The 25,177-nt window shown below is 37.3% G+C and overlaps 2 protein-coding genes across 4 annotated transcripts in view; one reads left to right on the forward strand and one right to left on the reverse strand.

Annotated features, from left to right (window-relative positions):
- Positions 1 to 21,501, reverse strand: part of LOC118739632 — a 59,572-nt gene extending 38,071 nt beyond the window's left edge. For both annotated transcript variants that reach the window (XM_036471068.1, XM_036471067.1), the window contains exons 1-4: positions 21,067 to 21,501; positions 571 to 1,046; positions 327 to 486; positions 76 to 253 (exon numbers count right to left, since the gene is read on the reverse strand). In XM_036471068.1, the coding sequence (XP_036326961.1) occupies positions 76 to 253; positions 327 to 486; positions 571 to 1,013 (781 nt within the window). In that variant the 5' untranslated portion in view covers positions 1,014 to 1,046; positions 21,067 to 21,501. The remainder of the gene's footprint in view (positions 1 to 75; positions 254 to 326; positions 487 to 570; positions 1,047 to 21,066) is intronic.
- LOC118739626 (centrosomal protein of 135 kDa) overlaps positions 1 to 25,177 on the forward strand; it is an 86,730-nt gene that overhangs the window by 5,274 nt on the left and 56,279 nt on the right. The window lies entirely within an intron of this gene.

Below are 25,177 nucleotides of genomic sequence, written 5' to 3' on the forward strand. Positions count from 1 at the left end.
GGCGTGTCTGCGAATATGCAATGCAAATGTTAACGCAACTGCGTAGTAAAATAAAAAAGGAGGTGATATTTATACTTAATTCATAGCACATTTGATGCACATCGCTGTAGTGTGGCAAATGCCGATGACAGTCGCAGCGGCCACCTGGCAGAAAGAGATCACCCGGTGCGGTGCAGGGACCTCTGGTATAGTGTTCGTGGCACGTCTCCTCTTGGTCATAATAGTAGTCACGCAGTGTACCTTCTGCTTCGCACTGAAATCAAGTTAAAAGTTGGGGTAAAATACATTTTTCTTTCCACTTTCAAGTTATGTACATATGTACTAACCTTGCACTCGCCCAGCCCATCTTTATTTAACACCAACAGCTTGCCCCTAACACAAGGCCCTTTGGTATATTGCGCATAGCATTTACCTTCTTTTGGCCAGTAAATCATGCCTACCGGACACTGTCTTGCAATTTTGCAGCTGCCCCAACGATTGCTAGACCTGTAAGTGCATTCAATTATTTACTTACTAAATTTCACTTCAAATCAAGACCATCAGCGTACTTTCAATCGAAATACTGCTTACCTTCTACCCCCACTGACTGCCGTCCGTTCTTCTGGCATGGGCGCAAAAAAGGAACCATGTTCACATGGTCCGCGTTGAAAAATATCATGACATTTATTCGTCTCCGCACTTAACGCGGTACCTGGCGGACAGCGACATTCGGCAGATGGCGCATTATTTCGCGCCGCCTTCGTTTTGCCTCCATTGGGAGCTGGACTCAATTCCATAGTTTCCGGACAGGGATAACCGATCGTGAAGATTTTGAAACATTGCTTGAGTGGTGGCCAATAGAGTAACTGCCAACCGCCAGGCATGCTAGCGCAGGGGTTCTTCTCGGGATCACTCCAAGGTGGTGGTACGATCGCCGCTTGGGTTGTTTTGTTTAGGAGTAGTGTGAGAAAGGCGATTATACTGATACCTGAGTGCAGCACGGTCCAGCAGAGCAGCAGCTTTCGGCGCTTCATTCTTAGTATCTCTGTGTTGTTGGGGGTAGCGTGCTAAAAGAAAAAAAAAAAACTTATTAGCCAATATCCACGATAGTCTTTATGTTATTCTGAGTGTATCTATAATTTGTTGCGATGTTTTCATTTAAGTATCCTTGTCTTAACCCTGAACCATACAAATAGTCAGCACATTCGTTATAGTTTCGAGAAAGTAGACACTTTTCTTAGGAACCAGCATTAACACCGATAATAATGTCAGCATCGAAATCCAACGCAGAATCGCTCTTGCCAACAAGTTCTACTTTGGACTCAGTAGGTAATTCAGGAGTAAAGTCCTTTATCTACGTACGAAAACCACACTCTGTACGTCACTCATCATGCCCGTGTAGGTATACATATAGCGCAGAAGCATGCACAATGACAACATCCGATGCATTCCCACGACAGCCGGTTCTACGTACCGGAATGACTCGGGTTTTACCCGACCAAGGACTGTCGTTTCGGCGACTTAACCCCGCTTAGATCGGCGATACCCTTCAATGTCTGTCCCTGGAGCAACTCCCTGCAGCCGATTGCTCCGCATCCTTCTCCGGGCGGGCGTATTTCTGCTGTGTTTGCCAGAATCGACTCCATCCGAACTCCACTTCGGTTAGATGCAGCTCATGCAACGGATGGAGTCACCTAAGAACCTGCTCTGGTCTTAGGTCTCACCGGGAGTGGACCACAAGCTATGTGGCTCCCTGCTGCTCAAGCCAAATGGCACAATCAGCCTCCACGGTAGTAGGTGACGTCAACGCGCACCACGATCTCTGGCACTCTAGCCTGGCCAATGATCGTAGGGGAAATCTTTTGGCTGAGCAGATAGACGATTCGACATTCTGCACCATGAATGACGACGCCCCCACCAGGATTGTGGGTAGCTGCAGCAGCTCGCCAGACCTTACAATTGCTAGCGCTGGTCTGATCAATAGCATATCATGGCGACCTAGGCTAACACTAGCATCAGACCATCTACCCATAATCATCTCGATCAATAGCTTCGCTTCAGCTTCGCCGACCTTCGCACACCCGCAAACGTACATGCTGGCGAACGCCAGTTCCGCAGGGTAGTCACTGCCACAGCGGCTCGCTTCATCTCGTCCGGACGTATCGCGGAAGTTCGCCCAAATTTCCCGGCCGAAGCAAATGAGCGTGACCACCTACGCCAGGTCGATCCCGGGGACCCTCGCCTGAGGGACCTTAATTTGGAGATTCGGCAACTGGTAAATCAGCACAAGCGGAAAAAGTGAGAGCAGCACTTGAAGGCCTGTAACTTCACATCTGGTGTGAGTAAGCTCTGGTCAACCGTGAGGCCCTTGTCTAACCCAACGAAGCGTAATGACAAAGTGGAAATCTCATTCGAAAGTCGCGCTTCGTCGGACCCGAAGAAATGCGCAACCTACTTCATCCTTCGGTAGACAGGGCCAAACGTCGAGTGACCAGGAGGCTGCACAAGCTGCCAAAAAACAGTGCACCACTTGTTTTCACCAGCTGTGAAGTGAAGGGCGCTATCGGGAAGGCGAAAGCCTCCAAAGCCATTGGACCCGACGGAATCTGTATGTTGATGCTGAAACATTTGGGGCCTACGGGAGTAGCTTACCTAACGGAGGTCCTCAACCTGTCTTTGGCCACTCTCATCATTCCTGATGTGTGGAGATCAGGGAGAGTGGTCCCACAGCTGAAACCGGGGAAGCCCGCCTACAAAGGAGACTCTTATCGCCCGATAACGCTCCTATCCCCGGTCGCGAAGACACTAGAGGCCCTGCTACTCCCATACTTCACCTGCCACCTGACCCCAGCGAAGCATCAGCACGGATTCCGTAAAGTGCGTAGCACTATAACAGCACTTAACGCCATAAACACCCAAATAACTCGTGGTCTAAATCGAAACCGCCCCTGTGAGAGAACGGTCCTAGTAGCACTGGACTTGTCAAAGGCGTTTGACACCGTCTGCCATTACACGCTGCTAGAAGACATTGAAGCCTCCTCACTCCCACAGGGACTGAAGCGATGGTCGGCAAATTATATGAGTGGTCGACAGTCGTCAGTAATCTTCTGAGATCAAACCTCGAAACCAAGAAGAATTATACAAGGGGTAACACAAGGTGGTGTTCTCTCCCCCTTATTATTTAACTTCTACATCTCGAAGCTTCCCCAACCACCTGAGGAAGTTTCCCTGATCTCATACGCTGACGATTGCTCGATTTTGGCGTCCGGGAATGGAATTGATGACCTCTGCTCAAAAATAAACGACTATCTCTCCAGCCTTTCTCGCTTCTTCACTGCAAGGAGCCTAAAACTCTCCCCAACGAAATCAACGGCGACCCTCTTCACCACCTGGACGAAGGAGGTCAGGCTAGAATTAGGTATAAACGTCGATGGCACACCAATGCCGACTGCAAACAACCCGATAGCCTGCTCTCCTACTCCACGCACACAACCGCAGTTGTCAATAAAGCACAGAGCCGCAACAAGGTCCTCAAGTCGCTCGCCGGCAGCACTTGGGGCAAAGACAAAGAAACGTTGCTGGCAACATACAAGGCAATTGGCCGGCCGGTTCTAAACTATGCTGCGTCAGTTTGGACGCCGGGGACTAGTTGAACGCAGTGGGCGAAGCTATAGACTTGTCAGAACGCCGCACTCCGGACAGCGACTGGGTGCCATCTGATGACGCCTGAGCACCACCTCCACAGCGAGGCCCATGTGCTCCCCGTAAGGGAACACAACAAAATGCTTTGTAAGCAATTTCTGATGGGGTGCCACAGAAGCGAACACCCAAACATACCTCTGCTTCAGGAGGAGCCTCCGCCCAGGCACGTCAGGGGGCACCTATTCGTATACAAGGACGCAGTCCAGCAATACGTAGACCACCCACTGGACCCGACGACATACAGACGAGCCATTAACGACATCCATAGAGACTCTCGACCTATGAATGCCGTAATTGGAGCCCAATCGCCACCAGTAGAAGAGACGGAGCTTCAATTGCCAAGAGGGACGCGCGTTACCCTGGCTCAATTACTGTCTGGATACTGTAGCCGCCTCAACAGCTACCTGTCCAGACTCGACCCCAATATCCCCAATGAGTGGCCGGCATGTGGAGAATCCCCTCACGACACCAACCACCTCTTCACATGCCAGCTCAATCCGACTCAACTAACACCGCTCTCCCTCTGGTCCGACCCCATTGAAACAGCTTGTTACCTGGGCCTCCCGTTAGTTGAGCTTGACGACAATGATTGAATGTTGACCCGAAATAGGCGGGGCTTAGTAGTGCCGCTACAACAACATCAACATCCGATTAGGCGGCTCTTGGAGTATTCGAGAGAAAGATTTTGCCTTTACGCGTTGGCGACGGCGAGTACCGCAGACGATGGAACGATGAACGTATGAGCTTTACAACGGCATGGACATAGTGCAGCGAATTAAAATACAGCGGCTCCGCTGGCTTGACCATGTCGGTCGAATGGACTCTGACGCTCCAGATCTGGAAGTATTCAACTCGGAACCCGCTGGTAGTAGCAGAGGAAGAGAGAGGCCCCTACTACGATGGAAAGACCAAGTGGAGAGATTTGGTTTCATTGGTTTGAACTCGGCCAAAATCGCTTAGGCGGTTACAGCGCCAATAAAAAGAAGAAGATATGAAAGGTATGAAATCTTCGGCATAGCGAAGACAGCACTGTCCTTAACAATTTTTTGTTTCTTGTTTCCTTTAGGGAAGTTTCTATGGTTTCATAATAGGGTTGAAGAAAGCTTCAGGTCAGGGTCATTTGTCTGCTGATCAAAAGTTTTTACAAAAAACATAGTTTATAGGGAAATTGTTCGCCATTAAATGTAATGTAAAGGAATTATTTAAAGTTACATAAAAAGTGCAGAAGAATCATAACTACTCACGTGGTATATACAACTTATTCCAAAGACCGAAGGATTAAGGACTTAATTAAAAGAGGGAAAAGAGGTCTTGAGAGTATTTTAATGAGGGCTTATGCGTGCCCTTGGCGTTTTTGCTCTTTATTGGCGAATTCGTTTTCCACATACAGTGCCGTACTAAAATATTGGAAATTTTTGGGTGAATTTTTTTTTTTTGCGAAACTCGGGATAAGGCATAATATGTATATGCAAAATTTTTTACTTTAATTTTTTCCGCTAGTTTTTTATAAAAATGTTGTTCATACTATAACAAAAACCCTAAAAATAAAATCTCTCAACTTTGTGCTAAACTCGGAAAAAAATTAATAAATTTGCATACAAGTTTTTAACTTTTAAATCAGGTTTCTACAAAGCTCTTAAGTATGTAGTTTTAGAGCCCATTCAATTTTATTGAGTGCAATAAAGTGCAAAAGTTGGTAGAAAATCGCGTTGATATTTGGCGCTTTTTTCACGCAGTTTCTTCCATACAGGTATGTGATAATTTTTTTTTGTTTAGTGCGGCACTGTATCTATATGTAGTTTTGCTTGCTTTTCAATGATCATACAATGAAAAAAGTGAAAAAAAAAATCCGATGCCTCCCTACCGTAGTTGAACTAATTTACTTTATAAACTGATACATACATATGTATGTAAAAATGTACATTTGAATGTTTTTAAGCCCGTCTTTGTTCAACATATGGTTGGAAATTAAATTAAGACATGTTCATACGTAATAGGCTAAAGTTAACTTTCGTGTTGAAATTAATTCCCCAAAATTGTTTTGTAAACTGAGTTCCCCAAAAATGTTTGGATTACAGGTACTTTGTGTAATCATAACATCCGTGTTACATATATTTAATTATATTTTTCAATGTGCGGGTAATTATGTAAATTTTTTTTTTTACTTAAGTAACTTGCTAAAACAATTACTTACATTGTCCTTGATATTTATGAAGGAAATCGGATGAAAATTAACATACATATCTACTTACATACGTATGCATAGATGATAACATATGAAAAATAGTTACGTACATACAAAATGTCCTTGATAATTAAAAAAAAAAAAAACATAAAGCTCTTTAGCCGAACAGCCATAAGCAAGGCAGTAATAGAAAATTAAGATTCGCATACGTAAGAAGCAATCCAAGTTAATTTATGGCGCCGCCTGCACAGTAGCAGCCTGATCACGTTTGGGCGGTCGTTAGCCATGACCTAAAACTTCGTATGCTGCCAAGAGATAAATGATAAGAAGATGGTAATAAAAACACAAGCCGTTAGTTTTAAATGGGATAAAAAAACGTGCCAACGGTCACTACATAAATCAGTAGCGCACTGTGGGCTAATATGGGAAAAAAATGAGGTGCTGATTAGCATTAGTTTGAGCAGCATTATAGGGCGGCCCGATTGAATTGTAATTTAATTCAAATTAGTAAGTATTTATACCCTATATATGTGTTTAATAATCTCGAAGAATTTTATGATTCGAGCCAATATCCTTATATTTAGATATATTTTAAAGCCTCACCAAAAAGAAATAAATGTAGGTGCCGTAAACCGAGTACTGTATTGAGTGCCATCCTGGAAAGCACCTGTGAGCTTAACGAACTTTAAAATTAAAAAGGCCTGGAAAAGTACAATTGTATCTAGTTTTGTCCAAATCCGATAAGTTAGCCCGGGATTGAGCGGGCCCGGCCTAGAGTCGGTAAACATAACTTTTAACCTTCACAAAGACGGTTATGGCAATTTTGAGAGGTCACTGCCTCATAGGAATTCATGCGCTGAAATTAGATTTTACACCTGATCAACACTGGACCTAGCTTAATAGAGAACAATAGGTTGGAAAACTCCAAAAAATTTGCAAAAGTTGGTATGGAGACCAAAGCTACGAGTAAGTAGATATTAAAGATGTGTGATCATATCAAATATTGCGAATTTGTTTAGGCAATAAAATCACTTTTTTATACCTAATAGAGTACGCAAGTATGTGATGGGTTTCCCCTTAAAAAATCAATTAGCAATTTGGGTAGGTTTACATAGTAAGTTACAAAAAAAAAACAATAAAAAAAATCCAATAACGTAAATTTTCCGAGAAAATTACTTTTTTCATTTGTAAAAGTGTTGCCGCATATTACTATCGGTAACTTAGAAATTACATAGGTTTTTCTGATTTAGTATTAGTATTTTTATGCGTATTTTTAACTAATACTGGTGGGTTTTCAAATAAAGGTTTTATTTTAAATTAATTTTAGTTTTTTTCATTAAAATCATTAAAACTTCAAAAATAAGCATCTCTAAGGTCTCTGTTTCTCCTTAAAAAACTAATTAACGATTTGGGGATTTGGGCTACATAAAAAAAAATAAAAAATCCAACATGTAAATTTTTCGAGAAAATTTCTTCTGGGTCAATCCAGCGAAGATGACACCACAGGTCGGAAAATAAATTACATTGATTGTGTTTAAATCTGTGGCAATAGTAAAACATGTAGAATAATTCATTAGAAATCGATTTTTATCGATTTATTTTACACTATTTTTACTGTTTTAAGCGCAGCCGTAGTGATACTATCTTTGATATAGTATTTTCTCATCAAGTTGTCAAGGCGTTTCTCGTGTATTGAAGGTGACACTTTGGCAGCGATTACGTGAAAAAGTTGGAAATATTGCCACGTCTGACACGCTCTTATGTCCCAAGCGTCACAGCAAAATTTGTTTGTGTTTTTACCTAACATGCAAATACATAGGCTTCCCACTATTTAAATATCTAAGGTCCTTATAAATAATCATATCGGACAAGTAGACTTCATTTTACTCACGAACTATGTGTCCTCAAGATAAAAGAGTTTCTTTTTTAATTTTCAAATATAATAATGCCATTAAAACATGAAATAGGCTTTAACATTATATTAGCCAAATACGAGAAAGACGCTAGAAACGAAATATTTATAATTTGTCTCAAATTGCGAAACGCATCAACCAACTCACAGAGGCGGGTGTCATTGTTGTCCCAACCGTCACTCTTATATAATTAAGTTTCTTACTTTATTAGCTTCGTAATAATCTGATATCTGACTTGAAGTGTTAACATTTTGAAACTTATAAAATGAACGGTCGAAGAAAAATTACTTAAAAAATGTCCCACCCGTCACGGTGGAATGCCCCTTCTATAATTTTTCTTAGTATCGCCGTTAGTTTCTATATGGGTATTTTTGACTAATACTGTTGATTTTTTTAGTAAAAATTCAATTCTAAATTAATTGATTTTTGTCGTTTCTTGCTAATTGATAAAAATTCTAAAATATTCATGTCATCAATAAAAATAAACCTCGACGTACTAGAAAAAACACCAACGATGTATTGGAATGAGGGGAAATAAGTTTAATTACGCACGCCTGTATTATTAGATTTTTCATAAAGCTTATTTTTGCATAATAATAGGAAATTTTGGCTAGGTTGGGCTAAGATACAATTATTAAAATCTTTTGAGTTTATATTACCATATTTTGTGTTGCTATTTTCGTAGGTTATCTTGATGGTGTCAGTAGTGAACTATTACCCTTTTGAAGGAGAGAAGTCAATAAAGATAGCAAATAAAAATCTGTTTTCAATTTCGTTTTTAATTTTTCAGTAGGCAAATTGAGAAATTCAGACTTCAGGCTTTAAATTTAAATTAATGTAAAATGTGAAATTAGTATAGGCCCATTGTGGCCTCAGCTAATCAAAACACTGCATCTAACCCTAAGGACTATATACATTTTAGAAAAGAGGGCAGGGAGTGTACTATATATGTATGTGCTCTTCTCTTGGCCATATATGTTTCCTTCTCCGTGCAAGTGGCCCCATGGTATTTCGCCAATGCAGTTCTCTCAGTTTGGTATTTTCCTTTCTGAGCGCTTCGTTTTTAGTCTTGGACCTACCGCAAGGAACGGCTCAGGTCATAAATATTGGGATCGAGGAAATACATGTGTAGTGTTAATTTATTGTTAAATTTGGTAACTTTTTCTGGTGATTGCTGCTGATGCTGTCCACTGTACATTAGCTCTAAATAAAATCATTGAGTTTATGTCTTAATTTCATTATTTGTCTTGCGTATTTATGTACATATGTATGTGCGGCAAAACGTATCAGAGTTAACAACAATAAATAAGATAATGCAATAATGTCGCTAGTTGACAGCCGGTAGCAAAAAGTTAAAAGCTTCCTGCCATTCAAAGTGTTACATGGTAAAATGAGACTTGCGACGCATCGTAGCGGCGGATGTTTCACTGTTCCACTGAACAGTCACAAATCACTCGGCGGCAGTAGTGTCTAAAGCGAGGAGTCACAATTATAGCGGCTTTTAGTGAACCGCCTTGCATTATTTGTGGCATTTCAAAAAATAATAGATATGTATGTATGTGCAACAAAGCGCTGAAACCGCTGAAACATTTTTGCAATATTTGCAAATTTGCAATTGTGTATTTTATTGGCTTCATTGCAGCGGTTCGCATTGCTTGCGTGCAATAATGTGCTGCGCGCTTTGGATCACAACACAGTAGCGTGCCATTGTAGTTTTATTTCTACCACTCGATACAAGTATCAATTTCGCATTGCGCGCATGCGCCACCGCGGATTTCATTTGCTTAATAAAAATGCGCACATATGTACATACATATTCACGCGTTTATTTTCATTTTGATTTTCATAATTTTAGTGTACATCGTTTTTTTTTTGCAATAATTTTAGTGTATGTAGTCTCGATTTCCAACATGAAATGTGTTTTGCTATTGCTTGCAAGAGAACGTGCAAAAATGTGTGTGTATACAAACCTCAAGTGTAACTTAAACAGAACTTGGAGAATTGCACATGCATCTGTACTTGCGTGCGGTTTTATTCGGGACCTCATTTGATTGACCCATTTTTAATGCGAATGCACGCAGCTCTGCTCATTGATGAATCTATCACTTAGTTAGCTGGCTGCGCGTTGGGTATGGCTTAGGGTTCAAGACTCAAGGTGAGTCAGGTGGTCTCATTTGATATTTGAGTATTACGTTCGTGTAATTTGGGATTTAGGGCCAGTTTTTCAGTGGTTCTACTTAAACTCAGTTTAAATTTAAACTAAGTTTAAACTACAGAGCTACTTTTCAGAGAGTTTAAGGCCGCTTTAAATGTCGGCTATTTTGTAGGGCAACACGGTTTTTTTCAAGCTTTTATTAAGTTTCACCTGTGTAATCAAATTTTGCAATCAATTTTTAACCAACTTTCCGAAGAGAGATTTGAAACTTTAAGCTTTGCTCAGAACCCGCTGACGATGCATTACGGCAGATGAATTAATCCGCTAGGTGGCTCAGGTGTCGAGTTATTTGACAACCCCGTACTTATGATCCGATATGGTCAATATTTGGAATGCATATTACACACATGAAAAGGAATAACTCCATCGAGGCCGCCGTCAGAAACTCGATGATTTTTCCGTTTAGAAATAACTTCAAGGCATTAGGTAAAATGCTTTTGACAGCGATGTGTTGAGAGGCGAACATCTGGGGCCTATTTCATAAAGCGGCAGTGATAATTTTGTAGCGACAGGCATTTTCCATGTTGTCAGTGACAATTCGATAGTTTGGTGGGTGTTTTCTTTCATAAAAGCGATTGTCACCACCTTTTAAATTCCATTGAAAAAGTGACAGTCATATGAAATTTGTATGTAAGTCATATGTAATTGTAATTGCATTTGCATTATTTTAGTTTAATGAAATGCGCGCAATTACCATATAAATAAATTTACAAAACTCTCCTGTGAAAGCTTTCCGACGGAGCTATTTGGTTTTGTCGCCATTGTCGCGAAAATTTTGTCAGAGTGACAATTGTTAGCACAATTTTCGACAATATTCCACATGATCACTGTCGTTTTCCAAAATTTTTCACAGTTGCCTACAAACGTATATGAAACAGTGAAACAGTCTGGCAGTGAAATTTTATAGAAAAATCGACAATTGTGAACATACCGTTATATGGGAGGTAGGCGTGGTTATTGTCCGTTTTCAATACCATCCGTCCTACGCTGAAAAGGAGTACACACACCGAGTTTCGTTACGACATCTCAATTTTTACGGAAAGATTGATTTCTTTTTTCATTCTGATCATTTATGTATACATTTGTCTATATCTATCTCGATTCGTTTCGGCTGTTACAAACAACCGTTGTTTAAACAAAGTTTTAATACCCTTGTGCACAAGCGTGCTCGGGCATAAAAAGTAAAAAAAAAAACACTGTGGAACAAAAATGAACTTTTAAAAAAACCTAGTATGCGCATATACCAGGTTTGATAGCTGTTGGCCATACGAACAATGGGCGCGTTCATAAGACGTAGCTGTTGCCTAACCGTTGGCTATTAGTCTTAGAAACGCACAGTTGAGTAGTTCCGCTCAGCTCAACAGTTGGCAACTTTCCGCCATTTTTTCCAGCGGAAAATTTGTACGCTACCTGAACTCAACTTATGTTAAATTTAACGCCGCTTTGTTAAGGGGCAGTTGCAAACAAATTTATTATATTTTATATTACTGATGTGATAAAGTAACTAAAATATTTTATAATAATACGACGTTTTTAAATATATGTTTATTAAGATGTTTGCTATATAATTATACACTGTGTAATTCGTTATAAGATTTTTTTCAACACGGCGGCAGCTCAACGTTGATTTGGAAATATTATCGGCGCAACTATCTCTATTTATTGCAATTTCATTTGATTACATTTATCAGAATCGATCTAGTAAATATGAGTATGAGGCATTGTTCGTATGGCCAACAGCTATTAAACCTGATATATGCGTACTTTAGTTTTTTTTGTGTTCCACAGTGTAACCCATTCATGCTCATATATCCGTAGTTGCGTATGTAACGTATACGCCCCGTAGCACTATACGCAGTCATCTAACACAACTACTCGCAAGCCGTGGGCGATTTTTACACATTTTTATTACTTTCTTCAGGTATATAACAATTTTAAATTGAATTTTAGTTTCTCAAATCATAGTCATCTTTTAGTTGGTGTAATTTTTTTCATTTGGTGGCACACTAGTTTTATTACACTAGATTCGTTCGTTTTGACAAGAAGAACATTTTCACCGTTTAGTTTTAAAATTTTGAAGTTTCTAAAATTATTAAAATACAAAAAATCGTAAAATTTCAAAAATTACAAAATAGCTGCGACAGATATTCTGCATACTGCCATTTTTTTAATTTCGTGATAAACTCTTGAAACTTCACCGATATGTTGTATTTGATAGCAGCGTCCATTGCCTATAATATGAACATTCTATTTGAAAACAAAACAATTATGATTTTTTCGAGTGACAATGAATTTCGGGACTTTTTAACTGTAAATAGACGTTTTAAGGCTAAAATTGTTCAAATAATTAATTTATTTTTTTTTATTGTACTTGTTTCTGAAACTCCATTGATTGAAATAAATATAAGAATAATGCTTTAGCGTTTTTGTTTCTGCCGAGAGAAGGGAGATACTAAAACAAGTAAGAGCAGTGCTGTCTTCGGCTATGCCGAAGGCTTCATACCTTTCATAAACATCGGAAAATTTTACTTCAACAGATTATTGCATTTGAAATTAGTTGTTTGGGAGCTAAACAAAGTTTTTATGTTCACAGCATGAATATATAAAAGAGTTATGCTGGATTTCCACTAAGCATTAAATGGCAAAACTGACAAATGACAAAGTCGGGCATTAAAAAATAATCATGTTATTACAATAAAAATACAGTCATTAAGTTCATTTCCACATGGCATTTTTTTAAATGGCATACATTTTTTGTCATTTCAATGCCTAGTGGAAATTCGGCATAACATATATAGAAAAATCATATCTAAATAAACTATGGAATATATACCTTATAAAGCACCAATCTAAGTGATTTTCACTACTGGGTGTGATCGGTATGTAAACCGGTAACACAATTTAATGGTTTTAGCTGTTTACATATCGCAAAAACTTGTTTCTGAACAATCAGTGGTATAGGAGATAAAGTTTATACAGCACCGATCTTTTCTTAGTAGACTTTGTATGCTGATTTAGAAAATAGCTCACGAAATTTCTCGCTTTTAGCTGCCCTAATAAATTGATTGGGTGAAAATAGTGCGATATTCCATGTTTCTAGCTGTGTAAATGGAGGAGTTATAACAAAAAATCTCATATCTGAACAATCAGTTCTATGGGGGCTATAGGTTGTAGTGGTCCGATTTTTCTGGTTCCGGCAAATGATTAATACATTATAACAAGTAAGAAAGTCTAAGTTCGGGCGGAGCCGAACATTTAATACCCGGCGCAAGCATTAAATATATGTTTTCCACCTTTCCGAAAGCTACCGCTACATGATAAGCCGGGGTGTATACATTTTAAGTAAATTAGCGTCCTTAAATTTCGAAATATTGAAATTTCAAGCATTTCTGAAATTTACCGTTATATGAAAAGCGGCCTCAATTTTAGTCCGATTTCAACAATTTTCAACGGTTTTTTTTTTTATGTGGCAAGCACAATAATCATACCGAGCTTGGTACAAATTGCTAGAACGGTTAGCGAGATACATATATGTGATCACAAGTGGGCTGTGCTACGCCCATTTTCCAAAATTTAGGCATAAACGTATTTCTTGGTAAAGAATTGTTGCAACCATCAATTTTGAATAAATTAGCTTCAATATTTACTGATTTATCGAAGATTTTGTATTTCTCGAAATTACCGTTATATGGGATGTGGGCGTGGTTATTGTCCGATTTTAGAAATTTTCGGCCATTTGGTATGTTGTACCAGGACCAACAACTGTGCCAAGTTTGGAAGAAATTGGTGTAGCGTTTACCAAGATATACACATGTAACCATAAGTGAGCGTGGCTACGCCCATTTGCCAAAATTTTGTAATATTCTTATTTTTCGTCTAAAACTCATTGCAAATATCAATTTTGAGTGAATTATCTTCAGTAGTTACTAAAATATCGCAGTTTTCGTTTTTCTGAAAATTACCGTTATATGGGAGGTAGGCGTGGTTATTGTCCGATTTTTAAAATTTTCAGCCATTTAGTATGCTGTACTAAGGCCAACAACTGTGCCAAGTTTGGAAGAAATTGGTGTAGCGGTTACCAAGATATACACATGTAACCATAAGTGGGCGTGGCTACGCCCATTTTCCAAAAATGTATAATATTCTTCTTTTCCGTCTGAAACTCATTGTAAGTATCAATTTTGAGTGAATTATCTTCAGTAGTTACTAAAATATCGCAGTTTTCGTATTTCTTAAAATTACCGTTATATGGGAGGTAAGCGTGGTTATTGTCCGATTTCGCCCATTTTCAATACCATCCGTCCTACGCCCAAAAGAAGTTCACGTACCAAGTTTCGTTAAGATATCTCAATTTTTACTCGAGTTATCGTGTGCACAGACGGACGGACGGACGGACAGACAGTCACCGCTTAATCGATTTCTCTTTTCATTCTGATCATTTATGTATACATTTGTCTATATCTATCTCGGTTCGTTTTGCCTGTTACAAACAACCGTTATGTGAACAAAGTTATAATACCCTTGTGCACAAGTGCGCTCGGGTATAAAAAAAACACTCACTTACCAAATTTCAGTCGGATACCTCGAATACTGAGAGACTAGATTCCATATAAGACAGACAGACAGACGGATATGGCTAAATCGGCTCAGTAGGCATTTTCATGGGTCTATCTCTTCTTATTCTGGTACTTACAAACATTGGACCAAAGTTATAATACCATTTCATCCTCATGAAAGGTATAAAATGATCGCAAAAGTGTATACACACAATATATATGGTGGCGAGAATGTAAATAGGGAAAACGCATTTTAGCAAGTTTTGGCTACCAGTGGTTTAGATAAATATTTGGGAAAAATTTTAATTTAATTTAATGTCAGGAGATTTCGCACTAGATTTAAATGGTTGTAAATCAAAGAAGGCAAAAATATGCAAACTCGGCATGCATTTATTGTAAAATAAACTAAAATATTCGCAATAAATATGCAAAAAAAAGGAATTTTTTGCAAAATATACAAAACCATGCATTTACTGCAAAATATGCAAAAATATGCACTAACGTTTGAATGCCATTTAAAAGGAAATTCCATGATTTGTAAAAATAACTTAACCATTTCCATCTGAAGATGTCCAGTAAACATATGCATTTGCATGAGATTCCGAGCCCTAATTATATGGCTTATAGTAATTAATAAAAATAAAAATGGTAACAGGAAAAATTTTTGACCATTAACCATAAACCCACTGACATGTTCATATGAACTACATATGCACATACATACATACATACATACATACTATGTGTGTACATTAGGGTGGTCCTTAAATGTAGGTAGCAAATTGTTACATCAGATTTCTTAATCCTCAACCCCTACGTCGATGCTACCATAGTCGAAGAAATCACATATAAATTTTGGTCCCGATTGGAGATGGTTAAGGCGGGTCGCACAGGGGTCAAAGTTCACATTACCCTATGAAGACGTCTTAACCGACTCCAATCGGGACCAAAATTTATATGGGATATCCTCGACCGTAGTAGTATCGATTTTGGGTATTAAATGAAAAATAATAATAATATTTTTTATGTTTTGAGGCCATAGTAGAGATGTCAGTGGCAAAAATACATCGATGTTTTTCTTTGATTCGATGCATCGAAATGTTAATCGATATTTTTCTATGCATCGAAGGGCATACATCGATGCATCGATTTGCATAGGATTTTTCAGATGTTTCACAACAAAATATGTTATTAGCAAAATTGTAGAAAATTTGAAATAAATTACTGGAACTGAGCTAATTATGTTTCTAACGGAACTTCTTGCAGCCATTTAATTTTTTTGGCCAAAGTCACTTCTTTTTTTTTGAACAATTGAAGAACTGGTTCACAACAATTGAAGTACGGTTCAATGTACCGTAGATGCCAGTTTTCAAAAAACATCGATACATCGACTATTTATACATCGAGTGGAAAATTTTCGATGCATCGAAGCAAAACATCGATATTTTCGATGCATCGATGTTTTTCCGACATCCCTAGGCCATAGAGCCATCTGGCCGTTGACTTCTTTGCGATACGCCTTAACCGACTCCAATCGGGACCAAAATTTATATGTGATATCTTTGATTATAGTAGTATCGATTTTCGGTATTAGATGAAAAAAATGTATTTTAATTTTTTGAGTCTCTATAGAGGCATCTGTACTTTGCCCCCTATGCGACACGCCTTAACCGTCTCCAATCGGGACCAAAATGTATATGTGTGTGGTATCCGTGACCGTGGTATTACCGATCGAGGGGGTGAGACTGAAAAAATCGTTCATTTGATTTTAAGGACCACCCTATGGTACATACATATGTACATACTATGTGTGTACATACAAATGTAATCAAATGGCAAATCAAGAAAAAATTGCATAACTGTAAATAAATAAGGCAAGTCAAGAAAGTGGGTAGTAGCCAGATGTGTCGCGCCAAGCACAACACTGCAGCGCGCCTGGAGCAAAGTCGGCGAATGCATGGTTTGTAAACGAAAACCGGCATTTTTTCGCTTGATTTGCGCTCGCTCAATGCTCTGTTTGCATATTATGCATTGCAACATGTTTCGAACAGCTGTTCGACACCCGCTGTAACGGTAATTGGCTATGGCGGTTTGACTTCTTTTCTCTGGCATTATTACTCATGTTGCACTACTGATGGCAGCAAACGTTTATAACACATACATACATACATACCAGCATACTTATTTGTAAGCCCTCTATAACCACATGGATGCTGTATATAAATACATATGTATGTATATGTTATAGATATGGCTTCTGCGCTAGTCCACTCTTACTGCATCCGCCCTTGCCCGTCAGGTATTTACAGAGTTTCTGCACACCAATAGCTGCTTATGTTGTTGTTGCAAGTATCTATCAGACAACGATTACGTCTTTGATTGTTGTTGGCGATTGGAAAACTTGTGAAAATGACTTGTAGTTATTTGTTGTTTTATTTTGCTTTTTGCTTCGATTGGTGCAGTTGACTGGTACGCTGTAAAAGGCCGGGAGCATTGTGAACCATCAACAACACATTTTTTGGTTAAGTGTGTTACTAATGCCATGCTTTGCCTTATTTATTATTTTTCACGATGTTGCAATGATAGTTATTGGGGTATCATGAGATAACATTTTTAATGGCAAATGATGTTGCACTTTTTATTTGAAATTTAAGTCAGAAAAATGTGCCAATAAATGCAAACAAGTTTTTAATTGTAGGGCTTTACCTAGAAACAAGTAAATGAGCATAAGTTCGGGCGAAACCGAACTTTATATACCCGACGCAGGTATCAATATCGTCATTTCAACTTTCTCTAATTACCTTTGCATGATAAGCAGAGGTGTTTTTTTCCAGATTTCAAACGTTTTCGATTATATGCTGAGTTAGACTTAACGATATAGTAGGTGGTTACCGAGATACACCTTTGTCAGAAAGTGGGCGGTGTCACGCCCAATTCCTAAAAGTCTATAGCAGTTTTATTTATTGTTAAGAGATTTCTGTAAACATTAATTTGGAGTAAATTAGCGTCCTCAGTTATTGAAACATCGGAGCTTTCATATATCTGAAATTTACCGTTATACGGAAAGCGGGTGTAATTTTAACCCGATTTGAATAATTTTCAACGAAATGCTTTTTTGTACCAAGGTTATTAAGTGCACCGAGTTTAGTAGAAATTTATAAATCGGTTACCGAGATACACATTTGTGGTCAGAGGTGGGCGGCGACACGCCCATTATCCAAAAATTTATAACAATCTAATTTTATGCTAAGTGGTTATTGGAATAATCGATTTTAAGTGAATTAGCTTCAGTAGTTGCTGATTTATCGCAGTTTTCGTGTTTTTGTAAATTACCGTTATATGGCAGGTCGGCGTGGTTATTTGAAAGATTTTCAACAAATGTCTTAGCTAGATCCTAGGCAAGGCTCGTACCGAGTTTGGTAACGATTAGTGAAGCGGCTACTGAGATACAGCATTTCCTTATAAGTGGGCGGGGTCACGCCCATTTGCCAAAAATTTCATAATACAAAAATTCGACTCCACATACTAATTTCAACAATTTGGATCCAATATTTACTGAAATATCGTAGTTCTTGTATTTTTCGAAAATACCGTTATATGGGAAGTGGGCGTGGTTATAGTCCGTTTTCGCCCATTTTCAATACTAACCTACTTTGGATAAAGGGCAACCTACATACCGAATTTCGTTGAGATATCTAAATTTTTGCTCGGATAGGCAGACATGGCTTAATAGACTACTCTATTCATTCTGAGCATTTATGTATACATTTGTCTATATCCATATCGATTCGTTTTGGCTGATACAAACAACCGTTATGTGAACAAAGTTAATACATATACCCTTGTGCACAAGTGCGCTCGGGTATAAAAAACTAAGCTTTACTTAGCTCTTGGTGGATCTTGTTGATAGGTAGCAAAAATACGACAAAATTCAAGAAACGAACTTACATTTTTTGCAAAGCTTTTGGTCGCGGGAAAGCTAGTTAAAGCCTCTAGGGTGTACAAAATGTAGAGTTTAAGGAATAAGTCAAAATTTTTTGACCCGAAAAGGTTGTGTAATTATGAATCAAGTGTGAATGCTGCTGTGTGAATGCTTCCTCAGTCTAATTGCGCGAAGGTAAGAATTTTCCATTCAATTGTGTTTGATGAATACGGCTTCAGACCTATAAAGTCCCCCATTGACCAGATTTTCACTGCACGTCAAATCCTCGCGAAGACACTAAATATGCAAATCGACACACACCATCTTTTTGAATAGCGTGGAGAGAAGCTGCCTCTATGACAACATGTCTAAATTTGTGATTGATTGGGAAGGACCTCTCCCAAACGAGGTTTTAAACAAGGCGATTCACTCTTGTGCGACTTTTTTGAATGTGATGCTGGAAAGCGTAATAAGAGATGCCAATCTGAATCGCAACGACACCATATATAGCAAAAGAACGATGCTGCCGACGTATGAAGATGATATCGACACCGTCGGCCTGAAATTTAGGGACTTACGCGCAACATTTTCCAGCTTAGAAAAATAAGCTAAAGAGATTGGCCTAGCGGTGAATGAATGCAAGACAGAGCAACACGTCATTGTTGGCAGTTATAACTTTGAAGTATTGAAGGACTTTGTCTACCTAAGGACCAGCATAAACACCACCACACCCCGTCAGCCTGGAAAAAAATTCTAAAAAATCAAGGGTAATCTTTGGTAGCTTGAAAGTTTCACTTTATTGTACCTACTAAGATTGAATGGGTAGCCTAAAAATCCTGCATAAAAAAGTTGAAATTTTGATGCACATTTTTTTAAGTTTGCTTAATTTTTGTGAACTTTGTACAAGCTCTGAAACTTTTATTTGTGTGGTTTCTGTTATAGATCGAACTTTATTTTAAATGCAAATTATTAAAAATAAATAAATAAACATACATAAGTAGCAAACAATAACATTTTGAATTTTGTTGCAAATGATATGTCTGATATTGTATATCACTCTACCTACATACATATATCTATTACTATATTCAATGGGGTAACTTCACTAGATTCTCCTTAAAATGTTGTAATTCTTTAGATTGTTGAGATTTCACTTTTTAGAACAAAATGTGAGCATTTCTTTTACGGTCCACCGATTCCAAATAAGAAACTCGTTTAGCACTTTCGCGACACAACACTCCCGCAGATACACCTTCTTCATAAAAGTATAATGTTACACCATCGCACCACACCACATACATCCATCAAACGGTTATTCAACTCATATGTATTGTTGTATGTATGTATATGCGTAGAACACATTCAAAGCTAAATCGAAGAAACTTTGAATAAAGCAAAGAATCAAGCGAAAAAGGTAGCTAATTTGGAAAAGAAAAAGAAGATGAACAAGAAGCTGAGAACATGAGGTAGAATTACATACAAAATAACATAGTAAAGGTGATATAGCAACCAGCGCAGCAGCAAAGACGCGGCAGCCACTGACGCTTAATTAACAACTAGCAATGGAGTGGTAGCAAGCAGTTTGGCCTTGAATTTGTATCGTTTTTTTTTTTAATATTTTTATGTTTTTTTCATCATACAATTGCTTCAATTTCATAGCAGCAGCATCTGCTGGGTTTTTGTTTTTTTTTTTTGCACTCTTGAACAACATCTTTTTTATATGAATTTGTTAATTCTTTCTTAACACAACATCAGCGTTAAGCTTATTTTGAAAAATTTCTATTTTTCATAAAAAAAAATTTCGATTCCATTGTAAAAAATTTTAATATTCTTTTAATATAATTAATTTTAATTTTAATTTTTTTTGTTTGGTTTTATTTTATTAATTTTTAATTATTGTATTTTATTGTATTGTATATTTTTATTTTACTCCACTTTTATTCTATTTTATTGTTTTACTGCTGCTCACTTCGTTTCAGCTAATCTACATATTTAACATTTTAACTCTTTTTTCGTACCATTTCTTTATTTCTTTAATTTTTCCTTCTTCGTAACTAAGTTGCGCTTGGAATTTGAATGCAAAAAAATAAGCATAAATTAGGCGAATCGCGATTGAACTTTTTCAAGGTTAACATGATGTTTTTCCCTGCAAATCGCAACTGTTGAATTTTAAAATAGGCGTTTGCTATTACAAATTCGTTGCGATATAAAATTTATTGCCATGTTTTTTTTTTTTTTTTGAATTCACACAAATAATTTGTTACACTGTTACACTTTTTGGAGGGCAACAAATATCGTGCTTCGATTTAATGCTATATCTTTTGCAGTTAACTTTATTGTACCGACTCGACACACTGATGTACATTATACATTTTGCCTCTATAATCTTGTTACAGCACTTTGGATGAGTTGGTATAATTCTAAATATCAATAGTGGCATATCAGTCGATAACACCAATTGGCTGCTACATATTTTAAACAAATACATACATGTGTATATACATATGTACACAAATTCATACTCCACTCTGTGTACTTCTCATATACATACATATGTATGTACATAAATAATATATTTTCTTGTAAATATTTACTTTTATTCTTAACACTGGTCTCCCCGTTGGTCTTTCGCTGTTTGCACGGCCGGAAAATATTTATTTATTCACGCGCCAAATGTCACAAGCCAACAACAAACACTTGACTTTCGAACCGCAGGCACAGCCAAATGCCACCGCAAGCCATCAACGCTGAGTTTGATCTGTTGGCCAGGCAACTCTATTACCATTCACAACCGGCGTTCGGTGCCCAATTCACTCAATCGCGCTCTCATATTTTGTGTTTAATGCTCTCTGGAATCACTCAATTTTGTTATAATCAGCTGCGATGCGAGCATTTCGGGTAATGGGACATGATGCAAATTTGTACGTACCCAGCCAGAAAAAAATCCGAAAATCCCTTTCGAAAAAGGAAAAAAAGTGGATGAAATGCGGATTTTTGCTCGTTTACTGCTTCCATTTTCGGACACTTTCTAGATCCGTTTTCGTGTGTGGCAGAAACGTATGTGCAGACAAGTACCGAAAATTATTTTGAAACGGGGACATTTTTGGCTGTTTTTCTGAAATTTGTCTGATTGAATTTTTTGTTCCATACGCTTTCCTTCTGCATTTCACAAATGCTTTTGCATAGTTGGAAAAAAAAAATTAAGGCAGCGGCTGGCGGAATTCAAACCCAGCACCGTTCGAAACGTTTTCCGGTTACGAAAATGAATGATAATTGTTCTATAAGCTTCTGGATAAGAAACACCGCGTAGTTTTTTGGAATTTCTTGGATACGTAAATGAACGAAAATTTTAGTCGTTTTCTGTTCGTTTCACGGAAAATTTTACGAGACTGCGCTGTCGACAAATGTTACGTTTCTCTGCTGGCTGGGTACGTACCAATTTAGCTCTTTCCCCGTAAAATCTGAAATCCATTTAGCGGCAGGAAATGAGAAATTGCGGGAAGCGGGAAATCCAGCTTTTTGAGATTTTTTTAAGGATTTTTAGCTTTTTTCCTTATACAATATAGTACATACCAGTGCAGCCGTTTTCTAATTTTCGAGCGAAGTGAAAACACACTAAAAGTGAAGTGTTTCGGAGTGACTTGGAAAAAAAAGTGAAGTGATTATCGAAGTGACGACTTTCAAGCACAATTAGGGGTGTGTGTTATGTATCACCTGATTGGTTTACATATGTATCTAAAATGACTACATAATTTCGATACGAATAAAAAAGATAATCGGCCTTATTATGGTTGTCCCTCATCAGTCGAACTGTGGTTTCGCTAACCACAGTAGTTTTGCGAGGAGTACATTCCCGCAAAAAAATGTGGTCAGCGTAGCTGGTTTTTGTCGAAAAAGTGACATCGACGTCGACAACCGTAATAGGGCCGAATATGTTTCCAGTGGGCAATGTTTTACGGACATCGCACGAGGAGATAGAATATGTTATAAAACATTTTAAGTACAGTGATCATATCATAGAAAAATAATAATTCAGTATAATAGAAGTAATTTAGTAAAATGGAATAATATAAGTAATACAATCAATTTTGGGCAGAAGTTCAAACTTATACGGATGCAGGTGGCAACAAATTGTTTTCCGATCTGGCGGAATTTACACTGCATTTACTTTCACTACCTTTGTCTAATGCAGACCTGGAACTTTATTCGAGTCAGCTAAACTTGGTGAAAACAAAACTACGCAATAGTACACACTTACATATATATACATATGTAGTTATATTCTTATTTCTCATTTCTGATGAACCTCGATCCCAACTGTATTATTCGATTATTAATTTTAATTTCACGTAATGTTTCAAATGAATTGCTTAAAATTATAAGTATTTTGTTTTTTTGGAATTTAGCTTTTTTCTAGCGGGTTTTTATAAAAATCTGGAGTTTTTTACTCGAAAATAGTTGACAGCACTGGTACATACATAAATATTTCGATTGTTTATACGCATGTATGTACATATATTTATTCAGCTTTTCACTCAATTTTTACTCAGAATATCCCAATAAAGCTTTCCACGGGCTTTGTTTATATGTATGTACACCAAACTATTGTGAGTGCGTAGCTCAGTATTTTGTTTGTTGCTTGTAAATAAACAATTCGGCCACTTTTTGTTGTTATGGTACTCTTTAATGTTTTTATGTTGATTGCTTTATTTTTAATTGCCTGGTTACCGTGTCATTACCAAGCATAGTCGCTAAGTTAATATTATGAGCCAATTACACATACACCGTTTCGTATTGAACTTTTTCGCACTTAAGTGCATTTTATTATTATTGCCCAACTATTTGTTTGTCATTTTTGATGTTCATGACTTGCTTATGCATTTAGGCCTTTTTTGTAGGTAAATGCGAATATTATGCAAATTGCGCTAAGCCTTCATCCGAATTTCGTTATAAAGTGCAATAACTTTTCCGGTATATGTATTCCAATGTACACTGTACAGCACTCGGCTGGGTATTGGACCAAACCAAGAGATTTTTAAGAGATTGAGTCACAAGTAAAAAAGTGATTTCTCCGTTTTTCGCAGTTAGCCTTCGAAATCGAGATATGGGCCTTCGAAGTTCGAGATTGGACCTTAGGTAAAAAATTATTTTTAATTTTTGCATGTAAAAAGCAAAAAAAGTAAAAATACAGACGCGGTCCACCTTTTGCTCTTGTTTATATGGTATATAACTTTTTTTTGTGAAAACTTATATTACAGGTTTTATAACGGGTCAAAGGTCAGATCTTCGAAAAATTAAAAACTTAATATTTCAGAAGATTTTGAAAAAATTCATATCGTTGTAAAGGTGATTTAACCCCCTTTCTTGTGATATGCATATTTCAATAATTTTTTTGTTTAAAATAGTTTAAAAAAAAGTATTTTTTCCTTTAAATGTGTTTTTTCTCAAATTTTTATATACAAAGTATACAAATATGCATACCAGAAGAAAGGGGATTTAATCCTCTTTACAACCATACCAATTTTTTATAAATCAGTTCAAAATTGTTTGAAATATAAGGAATTTAATTTTTCGAAGACCTGAAATTTGACCCCTTATAGCACCGGTAATATAAGCTTGCACACAAAAGTTATATACCATTTAAATAAGAGCAGGAGGAGAACTACGTCTATAGTTTTAGGTTTTAGTTATTTACATGCAATAATTAAATATAATTTTTTATCAAAGGTCCTATTTCGAAATTCGAAGGCCCATATCTCGATTTCGGAGGCTAACTTTAAAAAACGGAGAAATCACTTTTTTACCTAGGACTCAATCCCTTAAAAAACTTTGGTTTGGTCTAATACCCAGAAAAAAAGTTGATTTTGCCGTACAGTGTGTATGAATGTACATATCTGTGGACATTTGACAAAACAACTTCTCTCGAGTGAGATCATTTTCTCTTCGAAGCAATAATTCATTGAGTTCTCGAATGTTATTTTTGTGTTTAGTCATTAATAGGTGTAGTCCAAGATGATATCTTAATGAAAGTTAAATAAAAATGTTAAATTTTTAAATGGAAGTTCCTTATAATTTGCTCTAAATGCCAACCTACAGAAAGCACAGAGGTTGTTTTGTCAAAAGTCCACAGATATGATATGACTGCATGCATTACTTTCAGTCATGTTCAGTTTAAGGAGAAAGACAAAAGCAATTCGAAATTGAAAATGCCCCGTCAGTTTTCAATCGGAAAGATCTTTAAGAAGTCGACCCCACATTGTATTCGGAGGTATTTTTACTTTTAGTAAACGTAGCAGAGAAAAGCAATTTCACAGGTAAAGGTTATTTTATTATCCAAAATAGTAAAGCGATAAGCTTCATCCAACGTTTCTGCAAGATTTGTATATCTTCTAAGGGGGCGTTCAGAAATCACGTGATAATTTTTTTGACATATGACATACATATGACTTTCTTGATGCATATGTACATACATATATATATATATATATATACCACACACTTTGAGCCGCCTAGCAGAGCAATAAAGTTCTCGTGAATTTTTTTTATTTCACTTTTTTTTTGTGACTGCAACTTGTTCGGGGTATTTGAACTTTGTATTTATCTTCAAAATCCCGATAAGATCTTCACGCGCAAATACGATGCGTCTCCCATTTGGTTGTTCTTATTTGCTTTCGTAATTAGCACATTTGCATAAGTACGGACAGA

This window comes from Rhagoletis pomonella, unplaced genomic scaffold (genome assembly GCF_013731165.1).
Source record: "Rhagoletis pomonella isolate Grant_MI unplaced genomic scaffold, Rhpom_1.0 Rhpom_scaffold_00005, whole genome shotgun sequence".
Taxonomy (NCBI): domain Eukaryota; kingdom Metazoa; phylum Arthropoda; class Insecta; order Diptera; family Tephritidae; genus Rhagoletis; species Rhagoletis pomonella.